The 19,898-nt window shown below is 37.6% G+C and overlaps 1 protein-coding gene across 5 annotated transcripts in view; it reads left to right on the top strand.

Annotated features, from left to right (window-relative positions):
• The window catches only part of TTLL7 (tubulin tyrosine ligase like 7), a 145,096-nt gene that overhangs the window by 35,551 nt on the left and 89,647 nt on the right, over window positions 1–19,898 (top strand). For 4 of the 5 annotated variants that reach the window (XR_006712414.1, XR_006712415.1, XM_045478035.1 and 1 more), the window contains exons 2-5: window positions 12,392–12,587; window positions 12,797–12,928; window positions 17,449–17,570; window positions 18,509–18,576. Coding sequence is in view for 3 of the 5 variants with exons in the window: in XM_045478035.1 (XP_045333991.1) it covers window positions 12,563–12,587; window positions 12,797–12,928; window positions 17,449–17,570; window positions 18,509–18,576 (347 nt within the window). In the remaining 2 variants the exon portion in view is untranslated. The remainder of the gene's footprint in view (window positions 1–12,391; window positions 12,588–12,796; window positions 12,929–17,448; window positions 17,571–18,508; window positions 18,577–19,898) is intronic. The other variant, XM_045478038.1, reaches the window with a different exon arrangement.

Genomic DNA, 19,898 nt, shown 5'->3' with positions numbered 1-19,898 from the left:
CTGATGTGGTAACTTAAGGCTCTGTGTCTGAGATTGAAGAATATGTAAATTCAAAGACATTTTTAAAGCTGCTGCCTGGGAGCCAATTGTCTCACAGAGGAAGCATACAATGTAGCCTCCTCTTATTTCACTTGAATTGTGGCATTTTATGCAAGGATATTTTGAAGTAATTCTCTTTATTTAAAAAACAAAAATGGAACCTAAGTTCATTAATATTTGTATTGGTCAGGCACCTGGTTTAAGCAAAAAAGAAATTTGTTAGTTTATGTGACTGAAAAGTTCAGGAATGTGTTATCTATCTTTCTGCCTCCTTTATATAACTTCATCCTCAGGTTCTGTGTAGGGGTGAGATGGGGACCACCAGTGCAGGTACGTATGTTCTCAGATTCAAATCCAGCTCAAGAGAGAACCTATATTCTTAAAGAATCTGAAAATGAGTTCTTGGCTTGAGTCTTGGCTGGTCTTAGTTGGATCCTGTGTTCATCTCTGAACCAATCCCATGGTCAAGGAGATGGGATTCCTCAGTAATTTTAGATGTAAGTCATTTGCCCAGTGTTGGGGCTGAGATCAGCATCCACCCCATTCAAAGCACATGGATCAAGGCGGAGTCGTGCTTTATCAGAGGAAATTCAGATTACTGTTCACAGAAAATGGGTAAGTGTAGGCTGTGGCAAATGATAAATGTCCAAGGGCAGTGTGCTAGTGACTTTGCATTTAGGCTGCTATATCTTGTTCAGAAACCAAAATAATAATTCTATTGGAATAGCATGTCCAATACAAGGTTCGTTTAGACGGTGGTAACAGAAACGTAAAATAACAATAGCTTAACAAGATGGAGGTTTATTTTCTCTGGACATAGTCAGTCCAAGACTGATAAAGTATTTCCATGACAAAACCAATTTTCTTTGAATTGCTGCAGCCCCTGCAATTGCATTTGCATTCCAGGATGGAAGAAAAAAAAAAAAAAAGCAAATAAAATGAGTGTCTACCAGTTGTCTACGTTCCTGTTTAATAACTCCCACTTATATCTCATTGGCTGGAACTTGGTCATATGGCCATGTACACTTGTAAGGAAGTCTGGGAAATGTGGTTATGTAGATTGGTACAATGCCACCTTAATAACCCAGCCAATATTTTGTTAGTAAGGAAGAACGAGTGAATGGCTATCAGGCAGGCAGCTGGTAGTCTTTCAACATGTGTTAACTTATTAACCGATATGGATGACATAGGAGGCTTGTTTAAAAACCCAATGAATTTTATATATTTAAGATTTAAAACTTGTTTTAGAAATAGATAAAAATATAAACAGTAAAAATAATCATACCCTAAAATTGGCAACAAGGTGTGCATTGAATCAGTATCAAATAAGGTCAGAGGAAGAGTAAAATATGATTCCAATTTATCTGTCTCTGTTTGGCTATAGTGAGGTCCTCTGTCAAGATAAGGAACATAAGAGGAGTGCCAGGTTTTCAGTGGAAGTTAAAGAGTTAAGTTTTGGACATTTAAAACTATAAATGTTGGTATCAGATGACATTCGGGTGATGTCATTTGGTCACCAGCTAAGCAGCTGCACATTTTGATATCTATTGTGCATTTTCTGGCAGAGAACAGAGAACTGGATATTTTAGAAATGCTCCATTTCCCCCAGTCCCTCTGTTTCACCTTGTGATCTAGGTTACTGAAAGTTAGGGAGAGCTAGGTCCAAAGGACCACAGTTCCAACTTCGTAGCTTAGAACAAGAGAAGTCTTTGTGTCGTCAAGCATAGGTTGGGTGTTTTGAGGATATGAGGTTCAGCTGTCTTAGATTTGGTACTGTTCTTTGCAGGGCGAGGGAATGGGAGGAGGCAAATGGATTCACAAGAGTGAGTGATATATGCAAAAACTAACTGATAACATCACATGTTATTCCTAAGGAGCAAATGAGACTTTTTTTAGGCTACTGGAGAATTTTATAGAACTGCAGTATTACATTCTAAAGGAAATGTACCCAAAGAGGATTTTGACTCTACTTAAGCCCTTGATGGTTACATTATCAAGTCACCTTGTCTTTTGTCACTTTGTTGACTGAATTATGGATGTTACTTCTTTGAACTTTATTTAGTTCAACATTTACTGAGCAGGCTTTTTGCCTTTTTTCATTATTCTAAGTACTGAAAATAAAACAACTATTAATAAGGGGAAAATGCCTGCAAGGTATGCTGTGTTATCATTTCCTATTTATCAGTTTCTATTGTTTTCATGTCATACTAGGCTAAACTTAAAGACAAGACATTCCACAGAGCCTAGTGGACATTTTGTATGGATGCTGTAATTTAACCAAAAACATTGAACCAATACTAAACAGGGTAAGGCGATTTGGAAAACAAATAAGCAGTACATTAGTGAGAGCTACTGTTGCTCAAAGTCAATATTAATTGTTACTAGAATGAATAAATAGTTCTTCTGTTTATTCTTATATAATGTCACACTTGGCTTTCTTTCAGGTTTTTAGAAGTGGTTGATCAAATGTTTTTTTCAGGTCTAAAACACTACAGAGCTAGCTTTTGGGAATATACCCAGTCTGAGAAACGGACACAAAAGTTTCTGTGTTCAGGAAGTAAGTAGCTTCTCTGAAAACCTTTTTAATTTATACACACAATGAGGGGTGCCAATGTACTATTGTTAGGATGGTTGTTTGGGTGATGTCATTTGTTCACCAGTCAGGCAGCTGGGTGTTTTGAAAATCTATTGTAATTTCTTGGCAGAGAGCACAGAAATGGGAGCAGTCAGCTTTGGAATGGATCTTTCTATGTTTAATTAAAATCATTTTATTTATGAAAGTAGAGGTTTTCCTTATCTACAGTCAATCACTCATTCTGTTGTGTTATTTTCTATTTTTTTTCTATCTGTCCTTTTCTGAAAATATAAAACTGAAATCATCTTACCCTACACAATGACTCTTCCTTCTGCAGGCATTCTCTTGATGACTGGTGCCCGCTTCTACCCATATCCTCTAAACCAGAAATCTCCAAGTCATCTGATATCACCTTTCCTTTCTTGATCACCAACTGTAGTAGCAGTATCCCTTTGCCCTGTGTCTGTTGCTTTTATCTGTGATCAAGCTCGTACCATCTCTCTTCTGGAGAAGGATGTCTTTGTAACATCCTCTCAGGACTGGGTCTCCATTCTTGCCCCGTCCTATCCAGCTCCCGTGATTACTGCCAGTGTAATCGATTAAAAAGAAATTTAGGGGACGCCTGGGTGGCCCAGTCAGTTAAGCATCTGAGTCTTGATTTCAGTGCAGGTCATGATCTCCTGGTTCGTGAGTTTGAGCCTCACATTGATCTCACTGCTGTCAGCACAGAGCCTGCTTGGGATCCTCTGTCCTCCCATCTCTCATGCGGTCTCTCTTTCTCAGAAATAAACATTAAGAAAATATTTAGATTGTGTTACTCCTCTTAAAGTCCTTCAGTGACTCCACATTTCTTATGAGTTAGGATCAGACCTAAATTTCCGACTTAGAACATAATTCTATTCTAAGGAGACATGTGATGGTTCCAACGAAAGTATCTTGGCCATTTTACTTTCCCTATTGTTTCAGAAGGCTAAACCATGATAAGGGTGCATTCATTCTTTATGTTAGGAATGACATATTCGATGCTCATCCTCTGTAGAACAGGACTGTCTGTTGCCTCCTCCTCCTCCTTTCTTATCTTCCCCATGTAGTTCTTGACACTTTTATTTCATTATATGTTCATTCCTAAGTTCTCTCTCTCCCTCTCTCTCTCAATATATACTATATGTTATTTATGTACTTTTAATCCTTGTATAAATAATATACTACTATATGTATTCCTCAATTTTTTTTCATCTGCGTTATTTGTGTGATTCATCATGTAATTCTAGTTTGTTTATTTTTACTGACGCATAATACTTTCGTTGCATGCGTGCAGCAATGTACCACAATGTTGATGTTCATCTGCAACCCCTCTCCCCCATTTCTCAGCTATTCATGACCGTTTCAGATCAAGTTACCATGCTCCTGGCCCGGTGCTTGAGAGCAGAGGGTATATTATTAATCTTTGTGGTTACTGTTAATCCTCATATGTGTAATGATTTTTAGTAGACTGCTTATCTTTAAAACGAATATCTTGGTTGGTCACCATTGGTGGCTGATTTGGGCTCAAACAGGGGTATCAGTTGCCTTTGTAGATTAATAAAACCTCACCTCACTTAGCTGTCTCCAGTAGTAAATCCTTTGTAGTAAGGAGAGATCCTTTGTAGTAAGTGTCTTCCTTTCCAGCTGTTCAGAGTCCTGCTTGGCAAATGCTTTCTTTCTAAGTCATGCACATGTTTCTGCTTAAAAAGACCAGTGGGGAAGGAGTAGACTCCAGCAGTGGTGTCCTCCACTTTCCTGGAGTTTGCCCCTGCCACCAGCTGTTGGCCCGTAGTCCAGTAGTTCTCAAACTTTAGCCTACATCAGAATCACCTGGAGAGCTTGTCAGTTGTTGAGCCTCACTCACCCCTGGAATGTGATTTGAAAATTCCGGGCTTGAACCCAAGAAAATGCTTTTCTAATAAGTGCAGGTGATGCTGATACTACTGTTCCTGGAACCACACTTCGAGAATCACTGCTCTAGGCCAACATTTCCTAATCTTTATTTTATTTTCTTGACTCGTGGAGCCCTTTAACATTAATACGTAATTTCATATCACTTACGTGAATTTTAAAATCACTATATAATTTTGTAATTTTTACATGTTATAAAGAAGGACTTTAAGCTTAAAAAAAAAGTGTCAGCTTAGTATTAAACATTGTGGTCCCCTAGAGCCTTGCTACTCAAAGTGTGGTCTGTGGAGCAGCATACCTGGGACTTGTTAGAAATGCAGACTCTGAGGCCCCACCCCAGAACTAATGGATCAGAATCTGGACTTCAACATCGTAGTTATATAGTATTCTCAGATGATTGGTATGCACATGAAAGCTTAAGAAGCCACTGGTCTAGAGCTCACATTAAATCCAATCCTGATAATATCAAAACAAATAAGAAACATTTCAAATTTTAATGTTTAAAAATTGGCGCATATATCACTTACTTTCATTTTCTTACTGTCACTTAAGAAAAGCAGGATCTCAGGGCGCCTGGGTGGCTCAGTCGGTTAAGCGTCCGACTTCGGCTGGGGTCATCGCCTCTCTGTTCATGAGTTTGAGCCCCACGTCATGCTCTGTGCTGACAGCTCAGAGACTGGAGCCTGCTTCGGATTCTGTGTCTCCCTCTCTCTGTGCCGCTCCCCCACTCACACTCTGTCTCTCTAAAATAAAATTAAAAAAAAAAAAAAACAGAAAATAAAAAAAGAAAAGCAGTATCTCTTTGCAAATAAAAATAATATATCAAATTTGGTTTGGGGACCAAGTGCTAAAATTTAGTGATGTGTTACAGCACAAAAATAGATGAATGTATTCATGACCTGATGTCTGGAAATATTTCTTTTCCCACACAAAAAAATCAATTGCCTCAGTGTGCCTGTATGGCCCAGTTGGTTAAACGTCTGACTCTTGATTTTAGCTCAAGTTATGATCTCAGGGTTCGTGGGTTTGAGCCCGCGTCAGGCTCTGAGCTGACAGTGTGGAGCCTGCTTGGAATTCACTCTTTTTTCTCTGCTTCTTCCTCTCTCGTTCTCTCTTTCCCTCTCAAATAAACATTAAAAAAAAATCAGCTGTCTCATTTGATAATTTTCATGAAGTAATAGATTTCTGACTGCTACTTGTAGTAACCTCTCTGCAATAATACGTTATGTGTGTGGAGAGTGTTTTTTTCCCCTAAGTAAAAGCCTGATTGGATATGATTTTTGTAACATTATTTTTCAATTATTTTGAAGTAGTACTAGAAACATCTTTCATGAGATAGTTACAGTTTAGAAATCCGGAGAGGATTATTTTGAGGCAAATTTGCAGAATTATCATTTAAAAATGTTCTTATACCTTGTGTTTCAATATCATTGTTCATCGTACCTCTTTTCTTTTCTTTTTTTTAATTTTTTTTTTAACGTTTATTTACTTTTGAGACAGAGAGAGACAGAGCATGAATGGGGGAGGGTCAGAAAGAGAGGGAGACACAGAATCTGAAACAGGCTCCAGGCTCTGAGCTGTCAGCACAGAGCCCGACGCGGGGCTCGAACTCAGGAACCGTGAGATCATGACCTGGGCCGAAGTTGGACGCTCAGCCGACTGAGCCACCCAGGCGCCCGAGTACCTCTTTTCTTCAAACAGCTGTCTACAGGGATAATAATAACGGCACCTTTTAGGTTGTGAAGATCAGAGTTTTAGATGTAAAAACCTAGACGAGTGCCTGGCACATAGTATGCTTAACATTAAATGACTGAAATCACCCGATCCCTTCCCTTTTCTTGTGTTCTTCCTCTTCCTCATCAGTGTTGTTACAGTCCAGAGCAGGCGAAGGATAGAGAAATTTAATTATCCATTGTATAAAATTAAGGGGTATACTGGGCCCAGTACAGAGTCTCGCTATCTTTTTTTTTTTTTTTTTTTTTTCTCCAGCAGAGGAGAATACTATAAAGTGGAGGTATGGAGAACTAGAAAATAGTGCCTAGGGGGAGGTAGCAAGGTTCAAATAGGGAGTTTGTGATGGTTGTTAGTGTTACTGGTCATATGATAAGATTGTACTTCCTAACTCTTGTTGGCTGGGGTCATGTGACTTATTCAGGCCATTGACATGTGAGTAGAAATTTTGTGTGTCATTAGTTGCCTATATAAGAGCCTCCAAAACTCTTACCCTCTGGTACAGTGACTGGTTTTAGGATGATGGCTGCTCTAACAGCTTGGCTTCCTGTGTGACTGTGAAATGCAGAGCAGCCCTACCAGTCTTTGGTTGATATGTAGCATGATTAAGAGATAGACCTTAGCTGTTTTAAGCTCCTGAGATATGGGGGATATTTATTATTGCAGCAAAATGTAGACTCTCCTAATACAGATTGTTGTTTTGAGATCTGAAAAGTCATATTATTAGTAGGATAGCAAGTATGGAAGGGGGACAGGAGTAACTTAGATGCCAAAAACTATGATGCTAGGAGACAAGAACCCAAGAGGGTCATCAGCAGTGTGTGCAAATCTAATGTCTGTCCTGGGGACACAAGGTGGAGAGAGGGGTTGGGATCTCCCTGCCCCTCTTCTCTCCTTCTCCATCAGAAAATTGATACCCTATCAAAAGTACATAAAACTGGTTATATACACTGTGAAACATGTTTGTTCTCCTTGTCAGTGTGAAAATAGTAATTTTAAAACCAATGTAGAAAATAAATACATAGGAAAACCAGGATTTAGGAATAAGAACCATATTGGAGGGCTTAGACATTGTTCAGTACCACAGAAATGGTATGTCTTCTCCATTCCTTCCCCTTCGCACATGTTCATGTCCTCATATGCTTACAGGCACATATGTGCACATACCCATCAGATTTTTATCAACTCCATTTGGATTCAATCCATCTGGATTCAAATTTCAAATTGCAACTCTTGGGGTACCTGAGTGGCTCAGTCGGTTAAGCATCTGACTCTTGATTTCGGCTCGGGTCATGATCTCATGGTTTGTGGGTCTGAGCTCCGCATCAGGCTCTTCGCTGGCAGTACAGAGCCTGCTTGGGATTCTCTCTCTCCCTCTCTCTCTGCCCCTCCCCTGTTCGTGCTCTCTCTCTCTCTCTAAATAAATCAACTTTGAAAAATAAAAAATAAAAAATAAAAATAAAAGGCTCTTTGTTAAATAAAAATAAAATGAAATTGTAACTCTTCTCCTTACTTTCCCCCCACGTTCCTGGTCTCCTAATCAGTTGTGTTCCCCACCCCCCCAGTACTTAGCATTTTTTGACGTTTACTTATTTAATATGTTTGCTGTTATTGTTAGCCTCTCCCCAACTAGAGTGTAAACACCACAAAGAAAAATTTTTTTTTACCTATTTTGTTCACTAAGAACAGTGGCTGCTACATAAGAGTATTTGTTGAATTGTAGTACCTTCATGAAGGAAAAAAACAGGAAGACAGTCTGGATATGGATAGCTGCCTTGGGGTTCTAAGAAGACAGATTAAATCTGATGCAACTTTGTGATCTCAACTACATTTTAAACCACAGCTTGATTCTCTAGCTTTTAAAACAGCTCCAGTCAAGCAGAATTAAGCTTCTTTGTGAAATCTTCAATGTGTCATGTTTAAAGACTGAGTTTTGAAGGTAGCATACAAAGTGGGAAATGTCATGGGCTTTAAAGACAAGCCACTTCATTGTCACCTATTAGGTGTGACTTTGGGCAAGTCACTTAGCCATGAAATCTAAATTTTCCTATATATAAAATGGGAATAAAACATACCAGGGCATTTATTAGGTGGACTAAATACACATGAAGTTATGTGAAAAATGCTTAGTACACAGGAGGTACTGGTTTATATTTGTTTCTTTCTCCTTCCTTCTCATCATAAAAACAGCTTTTATTAAATTTTTATTTAATATAATTTTACATAATTTCAACTTAACCCTAACTTTGGTTCCCACTGACCTTTGGTTAAGATTACTAAAATTTAGTAATCTATGGTAATTAAAATTCTGCCAATATGTTTGAAGAACCCATTCTATATAGCATTCACTGGGCACAGATTCCTGGGGATGTTGGGAACATCTGAGTTTCTCTCATAATTTCCACAAAAGGTGTTTGGTGTTCATCTTATTATCAAAAATACCAACCAATGCTATCCTCATTGGTTGGTATTTTTGACTCTAAGGCTGGAAAAAGTCAATTTCTTCCTTTTGCACAGTAAGAAATTAAGTCATGTATCTGTTAAGTGGCAGAATAAAGGATAAGAATCGAAACTGACCTCTTGTTCAGTGCTCTTTCTATCATATTGTATTTTGATCTAAATGACACGCAAAGTTTGGTGGGTTTGTTATTAACATTGTAATGATGAAACAAACTTTTATCACATGTATCTTACTTTTCAAAAGGTAATAGCGCGGGATACTAATGGGTGTACACGAAAGGGTGTCTCCTTTAGCTGTGCACCTGCCACAACAGGCTGCCACCACTCGATGCATATTTCTCACATGCTCTTCTGTTATTTTACCCAGATGTAAACTTCTAGGTACTTTTCCTTTTTCACTTAAAAATGTGAAAGTAATATATTGTAAATGATATGTGTTTGTTTCTCAGAGCCCCATGACTACCTCTGGTTCCTGCCAGGTGGCATCATGAACAAGTACTTTCTTGGCATTGTGTGAGGCAATATTCTAGGCTCTGGAAGTGGAAGATTGAAGAAGAGAGAAAAAAACCAGAACCACTTGTCTTCACAGAGCTTACCTTCTTAGTTTGTGGTTGGTGATATGATAGGGGTACAAATAATGGTCTCTGTGATAGACCAGAAGAGGGAGTAATGAATTCCTTCAAACATAATCAGAGGAAGCTCTAAGGAAAGAGTGGAAATTTGTATCTGGACTTTAAGTGATGGGTTGTAATTCAACAGAAAGGACTGGGAAGAAAGAGCACTCCAACACAAATGTATTGGAATTACAGCTTTTTGTGTTTTAGTCTTACGTATCTATTGTTTTGCATGGTAGCCCTTGAACTTCTACATTCAAGGTGCCCATTTGCTTGACATTTTTGAGAACTGAGTCCTTCTGGAAATGGCTTATTTGCAGAACAAAATTGCTTATTTGTCTTAGAAATCAATTTCTGCTGATCTTCTAATTTTTTTTTCCCCAATTTGTTTACTTCAACTAGAGATGAAGATTTTAATGGATGATTTTTTCTTTCTTTCTTTTCTTTTCTTTTTTCTTTTCTTTTCTTTTTTTTTCCTTTCTTTTTTTTCCTTTTTTTTTTTTTTTTTTTTTTTTACCTATTTGGCCTTTTTAAATACAGGTTCCAAAGTTTTCTTCTTTGTTTTACTTTTTTCTTGTCTGTGTATGTTATAACTAACTATTATTGGCTTCAGTGTCATTATGTGCTCGCAGCAGACATTGTCGAATTTGGCTGCATGACACAATTATATGGAGAGCTAAAAAAATGCTGATGCCTGGGCCCCACTTGGGTCTGGGGTGTGGCCTTGGCGCTAGGAGTTTCAAAAGTTTCTCAGGTGATTCTACTTTGCAGCCAAGCTTAAGAAACCCTTGGCTTGAAGTATTTCGGAGGTAACTGAAACATGCTGTGTGCTTCTGGAAAGTAGGTAACCATGGCTCATTTAAGTGATGTGATCAATCTTGCCATCTCACATCTTTCACTAGGGATACAATGAAATGATTAGAATTGAGATGGTAGGATGAAGTTCTTGAGTTTGTTAAAGCACTCCTACTGTTATTCACCAAAATATAAATGCAACTAAGTAAAGCATATAAAGATAGACTAAATTTAAGGCCTTTAAATTCCTGTGTGGTGAGTGAAGGGGTAACAGTTCCTGTTTTGAGTTCTATCCTAATCAAAGCTGTTTGGCTCATTATTTAAGTCAGAAATTAACAAATCTGTTTTTAGAGCTGATAACAATTACTAACTTATTGTCAACGTAGTTTGGCAGATGTTGTCTCAAACTCTTCTTGACTTTGTCACCTACTTTCGATGTAATACGTACTCTGTTACCATAAGAGAACCTTTGTTTACTCCAGTAACAAGATGTTGGACAAGGACTTGTAAACCCAAATAGTTACCTCCCTGAGGTATCAAAGAGCTTCCAGAAAGAAATCACACTGAACTTTAGACCACTCCTTTCTTTTATTCTGAAAAGTAATCTAGTCTATTTCCAGCTTGGAATTGGGAGCTGAGGTCAGGCTGGGGATGTTTACTGTGACTTCACTGTTTGATTTTGAAGTATTGTGATCTCCCACAATACACCCATATCTGGCAGTTTGCACTGCAACTGGGTTACCAAGTTTTTGTGGTTTTTTTTTTGTTTGTTTGTTTTGGTTTTTTTTACATCTATATAGCATATTAGCACGGTGTCTGAAAATAGTCGGGCTCTGTGAACAGTATGAACAATCAGTCAGAATTGGGTTCAAAGCCTAGGTTTCTATTTATAAACTGTGTTACCTTGATATATTTAACTTATTTAGCCTTGATTTCCATGTCTAGAAAATTGCAGAAGTGGTATCTCAATTCCAGGTGTGTTAATTAGGTAAGATATTTTAGATTCTTAGCAGTGCCTGTCCACAATTGTTCTGTAATAAGTAATAGTTAACTCGTTTTCATATTGAATTATTCTAGATAATTATTCTAGTAAAAATGACACCCAAAAACTAAGTTCTAAATTTTCTTTAATAATGAATCCTATTATTAATAATGACTATTGAGGGTGATGTATTAAGAGTCACATTTTATATAGCTGAATTTCTGATAAACCTGATAACCTCCTGATAAAGGTATTGATACCATACCTTTGTTTATCATGATAGGCTTTATAGTTTTTCATTGTGCTTAGAGACGTTTTACAAGAACTTAAAGATTCTTACAACATGAAGGGAGAAATTAGAAAGTTGACAGTATAGACTGGGCAATATAGTATAGTCAGGGCATAAATACCTAGGTTCATACATACACAGTGAAAATAAGTGGACTGTAATATAGGCCATGCTGAGGTGTAGCCGAATCAAATGAGCTCGTTAAAAAATGTTTATTGCATTCCTCTGTGTGCCCAAATAAGATCAGCATAATGATGACTCTTCTCATTTTCTGCCTTTCAAAATTGTGTTCATTTTTTAAGGCACAATTCAAATGTGGTCTACTTTATGAAGTCATCAACTCCCTCCCTACCAACAAGCACCCCCTCACCCCCGCCAACCCTTCACTAGGAATCGCTTTTCTCTGTATTTCGTTGTAGGCGATCTCTGCCTTGGCAGTCACTTTGCTGTGTCATATTAAAAGTGATGCTGCATCTAACTTTCAGGTGTTGGGTTGAAGGTTGTGTGGGGTCCTAGTTAAGGCACTGACTTTGACACCAGAGAGTTGTTCACTTTAATCTCCACATTGTCACTTTTGTGTAAAGATTTGCCCTTTCTGAGATCAATTTACTTAACTGTAAAATAGGGATAAAAGCTTCCACCTCATGGTTTTGCTGCAAGATTAAATGGCTTAAGTGGCCTACGATAGTCAGTGTTCAGTAGATGATAGCGAGTGTGGTTATCGTCATTTGTGTATGGCATGCTATTTATTGTGTGTAAATGTGATATATAACTTAAATAAAACCTCCTCCTCTAGACTACACTTTTTAGGACAGGGAACTATCACTTGGCATTTTGCGTAAGGTTTTATAAATTAACAAACATTTGTCGATTGAGTACAGTAACTTTCACCTTCACTTGACTTTTAAAGACAATAGAAAAATTTCGTCAGAGTTGTTTTCTAAAATGACTTTGTTTTAAAATCCCTACAGGTACCTTCTCATCCCATAACTTCGGTGTCCTGAAATCTGAGGATTCCACCAAGATAATATGATAGGAACTTTCAGTGATTTGGAGCTATATCCTACTTAGACTCATGCAGGCCTTCCAGATTTCCTGAGAGCTTGGTCCAGCAACACACACTGTCACAGGCACAGACAATAATGCCATCTCTGCCTCAAGAAAGAGGTAAGCAGATTGGCTTAATCACACTACAAAATGTGGATATATTATAGATCATCACTGAATTTTTTTTTTAAGAATTAAAAATTAATTGAGGACTTTTAAGTAGAATTTATAATTTTACTTTTTTTTTTTGGTGGGGGGGCATTTGTGTTCTCTGCTATGGAATTTTTGTTATTTCAGTGATATTTGGCTCGTTTACATTTCTTTTAAAGTTATTCAGGGACCCTCTCCCCTGGATCTGAATACAGAATTGCCTTATCAAAGCACAATGAAAAGGAAAGTCAGAAAGAAGAAAAAGAAGGGAATCATTACAGCAAATGTTGCTGGGACAAAGTTTGAAATTGGTAGGTCTCCTCAGAATCATAATTGTTGGGGAAACTGGTTTGATGTTGAAAACAATGTAGAAATTCGGGAGATAATAATCTTTTGTGTAATTTATTTTTTTATGCTTATTTATTTATTTTGAGAGAGAGAGGGCGAGCATGAGTGGGGGAGGGGGCGGTGAGAGAGGGCGAGAGAGAATCCCAAGAAAGCTCTGTGCTGGCAGTGCAGAGCCTGATGCAGGGCTCAAACCCACCAACCACGATATCATGATGTGAGCCGAAATCAAGAGTCAGATGCTTAACCAACTGAGCACCCAGGTGCCCCTGTAATTGATTTTTAAATGTATTCTATAAAATTTTCTATTTTATGAGACATTTAACATGTTAATAATCAGAAAGAACATCAATGTAAACATTGCTAAAAGCTTTAGCTATTAATGGGATAGTATTCAATAGATGTGATTTTGATTAATACTGAGTTTTTAAATCAAGTATCAAATCAACATGAAACAGATTAAAATGTTAGATGCAAAATAAAAAAACACAAAATTTGAGATTTTTATTAAACAATGAGAACCTGGCTTAAGGAGTAAAAATATATTTCTCTCTGTGTTTTAAAAAATTCTTTTGATGATGCTGTTGCTTTTTATTAATGAAATTGCAGTTCTTATGTGTAAATAGTATCTGTAGTATAGAGAATAGATAAGAAGAATAATAGTTTTAAATTAAGATACATTTGTCCAGCATTGCAAACAAAACTCTTAACAAATACCGTAAGTACTCAAATAATCTTCCTCTCAACCATTTTGCACTAAAAGTTAAGGAAAATCACGTGAACCTCAAGGATGTTAATTATTCTTACCCTTTTTAATCTTTGGGAATCTCATTTCATTTGCAGTAATTCACCAAAGTTCTTGAGCAATCAGTGGAATACTTCAATGGAATTGAGGTTCCCTGATACTCTGTTCCAACAAGTGGTCCTCAGAGGAAGGGACTTGAAGCAAGTTAGCATGGGAGGGTGAAATATGAAAGATTCAGGGTTTATCTGCAGCATGTTTTCTAGGAACAAGAGTAAGGCGACTGTTGTTAAAGTGATTGATGGGTGGTGTTAACTTACCCTCTTGCTTTTACGGTCCTGGCGGGGTTCATAAGGAGCCTTGATCTATAGGAGAGTGTTTCAGTGCACTTCCCCGTCACTTTCCCAGGAAGTCTTCCCGGGGCTGAAGTTGCCTTAGCATTCCTTATAATGATTCCTACCTCCTTGCTGAGCCTGCTCATTTGTGTTTAACAAAATTCCTGTAGGGCCTTGGATCGGGGACCGTTGAGAGAATACAGAGCTAAGTATAGGGGAGGGAAAGAGAGAATGGACCATGTGCCTAGGAGAAAATGCTACCTTGCTTTTCCCTTATTTAAGCTAGTGAATGCAACAGCATACTTCTTACAATTTAATTACTGCTTCCTTGACAGTTGACTTATATAATGGAAATACACTTAAGCCGTAAGTCAGCACACCTGTGTTTTTGCCCTGGTGTTGCCTATTTCCTCAGGCAGAAAACCTGCTATAGTTTTAATAGCAATTTTTTATAACCATTGGCCAAACATTTCCACGTGTATTATTTCACTTAATCTTCCAAATAACCCTGCATATAGGCTGCGTTACTCCCTTGCTCCCTTTCCCCCTGTCTTCCCTCACTCTAATAGTGAATTTGAAGTGGCTAATAGCCATAAGAAAATATGCATGGAAAAATAAAAACAGGAAAATAGGATGAATCTTGTGGCTGATAAGAATACAAAATACATTCCTTGAGACCCTCTATAGTTAGAGATGGATTTGACTCGGAGCCTCAACCGAAGCAAATATTAAAACACAATCCACTCTAGAATGCACAGCAGGAGATAAAATCATACTGGTTATTCAACGGATATAGGACTTCTGTGTTCCTGTGTCTTGAGAGAAATTTTTCTTATAGTTCCTTATGAAGACACATTGTGGAATAGTGAAGTGCATTCCCACAGTTCTATAATTAATACATTATGACGTTTCACATGATTTTCTTAATATGTCCTTTATAGCAGAGTTGAAGAAACAAGCCCAGTGAGAGTTAGCAACTTACCCAAGTTCATACAGATGCCGAAAGTGGAACTTGAACCTGAATTCATTTCATTCCAGATTCAGTTTTCTTTTTACTATATCATGCTGCCCAAGTAAAGTAAGAATTGAAATTTAAAATGAGAAACAAATGTATCTTCTGTATCTAAAATTTAGATAGTTGCATGGATTCCTATTTTTATAACTTCTGCTTAGCCTCTGAAAGCTCTATGGGTCTAGGGAAGAAAATCATGGGACAAATTGTGAGGAATGTATTTTTGGTAATTTTTATTAAATGGGGACAAAAAAGATCTGAGAAGCGGGTATGTGATATGCAAAGGGAAACGTGAGAAAGTGGTTCATATGGTTATCTCTGTTGTTCCAGTAGGGTGTTTGGCTTGGTAGAAGTTCAATATGGAGGCAACTGTTTCACCTCCTTTTTAAAAGAGAGCTCCTAACACATCAGCCTTATAGGCATAGAGTTAGGCTTTAGGTGTCAACAACTTTCTATTTTGAACCGACACCTTGAAGGGGTTTCTTTTCCATGTAGTGGAGGATGATATCCTTAAAAGATTCCAACTGATTTCTAAAATTTCAATTCAAACAAAAATTTGATTAAATAAATTAAACTTACTGGAGAAAAAAGTGACATTTTAACTCCCGACATTGTATTTTCAAGTTCGACTTTGTCAGCTCTCCAAGCTTTGAACTTCATAATAAAAGAGACTTATATATGACTGACCTTACATATTTGATTTTGTGAATCTAAGGAAAGAGTAGATCTTTGCCACTTTGGCTATGTAACCTGAATGTCCTCAGCCTCACTGGTTCATGTATACATTTATGACCACGTTTGAGTAGCTCATTATACCTCCTCCCTCTAATTGCCACCCGCTCCAGTCCTCTCTTTAAGGTCTTCTCAGTGATTTCTGAGCAGCCCCAGAGAGTGTCTCTCCTATACTCAGGAGCAGGTCTACTCTTGGGCTGATGCTCTGGCCTCATTATTTTTTTCTGCTTATGAGTCAGTTAAAGGAGTTTCCCAGACTGTGTGGCTATTGCCCTTGCCCTTCCTGGGAGCCCTACGCGGCACGGCAGGTCCTGAGGCCTCAGCTCACCAACGTTGCATGGTGGTCTGGGGCAGACCAGAAAAGAACAGCCCTTTTCCAAACTCTTGCTTTGTACATTTTTACCTGGGCCTTCAGAACAGCCCCAAAGGTTCCCAAGCCTCTCATGGAAAACTACCGCTCCAGCTCCACATTCCTCCCCCAGCCCCAACTTCACTCACCACCAATCACTGTTCCCTCCTTTTATGTCTGGGTTCTCAGAACCAGTGCATAAAAAGCCCTTTCCTTCTCCTCAGCCAAATAAGCAATCAGAGTCTCTAGGACTTGAGACCAACAGGTGTCTGTTCATCAGTTTTATGCCTGAGCCAGGTAGATTCAGACAACTGACCCCCAATTACCATTTCTCCCTTTACGAAGGGTACCAGTATGTTTAAAAACATTTAAAAATAAAATGTTGAAGTCCATCTATACAGTTACACCATTCTATGAAGACTCAGAATTTTTGTTTAGTTTTTAAAAATATTTATTTATTTTTGAGACAGAGACAGCGCACGTGCGGGGGAAGGGCAGAGAGAGGGAGACACAGAATCTAAAGCAGGCTCCAGGCTCTGAGCTGTCAGCACAGAGCCTGAAGCGGGGCTCAAACCCATGAACCGTGAGATCATGACCTGAGCCCAACCGACTGAGCCACCCAGGCACCTGTGCTTGTCTTTATTCTGAACTTGAAATTTGTTGGATATTAATTGTCTTATCCAAGTCAGAGAGGGGCATATAAATAGTTTGTACTAAAAAACAAGCTTTCCTCTGAGTATAAATTCTTTCAATAGGATTAAAGGGTTAGGAGCAGATAGGAGGGCCAGTTTCTAGATCTCTGCTGTGAATTCTGCTTCATTATTTCATATCCTGGGTCAACACAGCTGACTTGGTTTTAACTGCTAAAAATAATTTGAACTGGGGAGGTGGAAAGTAAAGGATAGGTCTAATGATCAGGGACTATTATTACCTTTTCCCTTTTGTACCTAGCCCAAGGTCACAAAAAAGCCCTGAAGTACATTTTCCTTAGTAGAGGTGTTGTCTCAGCTGTGTGTATGTTTTCACTGTGCCATGAATAATCCCTGAACTCTTTAGCAGTGTTGTGTTCCCGCTAAATCTCGGAGGGCTGAAACCAGGGATTTTGAGTGCAACCTAAAAACAGTTCTCAGTTACTGTGAGTATAATTTGGCCCTAGATAAATTGTTGTAACTAAAAACAAGGTTATGCTATAACTAATGGATATTTTGCAAGTGAAATACTGTGAGATAAAATTTGCGCCTATCAGAAAATGTTTCCACAACGAATATACTTCAGAAGTATTTTAATTTTCATTTAACGTAACCGTTTACTTGCAGTTCGTTTAGTAATAGATGAAATGGGATTTATGAAAACTCCAGATGAGGATGAAACAAGCAACCTTATATGGTGTGATTCTGCAGTTCAGCAGGAGAAGATTGCCGAGCTGCAAAATTACCAGGTGGGGAATTAATCATGACCAATTATTGGTTATCAGGAAAGTTATATGAATTCCATTATAATTTTACTTAGATAGGGTTGGTTCTTAATGTGTTGACATATTAAATTTCAGTTCTAACTTACCCAAACAACCTGTTTTGTTGCTGTCCGGTTGTACTGACTCGTCACATAAGGCCTGAATTCTTTCAAATCGAACTTTTAACGTACCATGAGATCATGACCTGAGCCAAAGCCAAGAGTCAGACGCTTAACCGACTGAGCCACCCAGGTGCCTCATAACCTCTTTCCATCTTTAAGGAAGAATGAATAGGAGAAAAGTCTTCCTACACTGCTGCTTTGTGTTATGCTTAAAGATGGGTGATGTGGAGTAGCTTGCACAGACAGATCAGGAACTAGAAGTACCTTACCATGTCTGCTATGTGCAGTCTGGCTTCATTCTTTGATTTTTAGAATGTAATGCAAGCATATTAAAAAAATAGACATCAAACTAAAAAGCCAAATACACAGAACTTTAGACAACTGACATTTTGTGTAGTTCTTTGTTAGTGTGGTGGGAAATACAAAATTGACCATAGGGAACAAACAAGGCCATTTTCACCAATATTTATACAATGCTTATCTGTATGAATATAGAAAATTGAGGATAATAGAAATAATTTGGACATAGAATTACTAGTTATTTGACACAGAAAATTGTAACTCTGATACCTGTGTAAATACCCTTTTCTGATTTCTGAAAAAATTTACAATTTCATTCTTTGCTTATTGTAGATTCTTGAATTCTACAGATTCCTTGTAGGTCATTTAATTTTAAATGTTTTACGTTAATAGCTTTAAAAAAATATTTAACTCAGAAGATGGATGTAACTCTATTATAGTATAAATGAATATATTCATTAAGTCAATGAGAACATTAATGTTTACCTTTTTATTTTCCAGAGGATCAACCATTTTCCAGGAATGGGGGAGATCTGTAGAAAGGATTTCTTAGCAAGAAATATGACCAAGTAATCTTCATTTACTTATAATAGAGAATTTCTTATAATTTTTGAAATTTGCATTTTCAATATTATAGTGTATCTTTCACCAGGTTACATTGATTTGAAATGATACTTTGATGAAAGAGAGAACTGTAGAGTTAGCAGGGGTTAGAAGTTCCCTGGTTCTTCCTTCACTTTACAGAGGAGGTAACTGAGTGTCACAAAAATGAATATCTTGCACAAGTCAAACAAATAGTTAATAGCAAACCTGGAGCAGAATCCTAGTCTCCAGAATCTTAGGCTTCTTTTTACTGCAGTTTGGCAACATAATACACTGCGTGTGTGTGTGTGTGTGTGTGTGTGTGTGTGTGTGTGTGTGTGTATTCATATACTGGTTGTTGAGCATCTAACATGTGCAAGACACTGTAGTAGGTGAATTTGTACGCATTCATACATATAGACACATGTGTATGTGCCTACCCAGGGATATACATAAATTTGTCTGAGACCAGTGTTTGGAGTAAACAGTCTGCTTTCATAGGAAACACTGTTCACAAGTTCTCAAGTGCTATACCAAATGAACTGCAGAATTTTTAATGTGATGTATATTTATATTGATTACATTGTTTTTAGTTTAAGGAAGTTAAGTGATAATTTGAGAACATTTTTAGAAAGAAAACTCAGAGAAAGGTTAGTAACCTTGATGTGTAATTAGATATTTATATGTATCATGTGACAGTTTATACATCCATTCCCTCAACAAATATTTTTTGCATATCTACTGTAGACTAGAGACTGCTAACTTTGAGGTAAAGAAGACAAATAAAGCCTAGTCCCTGCCTAGAACTCAAATTTTAATAAGGGAGAAAGAGTGATACATATAATACAGTTTGATGGTGCCACATGAGGGGCAGAGTCAGTGTATGGCGGTGACAAAGATGATGACAGAGGTCATTTCTAGGAGAGCAGGGAAGGCTTTCTGGAGAAATGAAAATCAAAATGGATATTGAAAAGTATATAAGAGTTTATTCTTTGAAAAGAAGTCAAGGAGTCTGTAGGCAAAAACAACAGTGGTAGAAACTTTATGGAGGCTTAAAGCAAATGATGTGTTTGGGGAACTTTTAAGCAGTTTCTGTGGTTTTATAGGGTGTCAGGAGGCTTAGCCTGAGATGATGCTGGAGATAAATGCAAAGGCCAGGCTGCGGATGCCATGTAACTATATTTTGTTCAATTATTTAATTATTGATTCTTTAATCTATTTAACTACTCAGCAAACATTTCTGTTTATCCTGAGAGAAGTGAGACTTTTTTTTAATGGATTTAAGCAGAGAAATGATATGTTTTAGATA

This window comes from Leopardus geoffroyi, chromosome C1 (genome assembly GCF_018350155.1).
Source record: "Leopardus geoffroyi isolate Oge1 chromosome C1, O.geoffroyi_Oge1_pat1.0, whole genome shotgun sequence".
Classification (NCBI taxonomy): Eukaryota; Metazoa; Chordata; class Mammalia; order Carnivora; family Felidae; genus Leopardus; species Leopardus geoffroyi.
The sequence above is the reverse complement of the archived record's forward strand: the minus strand, read 5'-3'. Positions and strand labels throughout refer to the sequence as shown.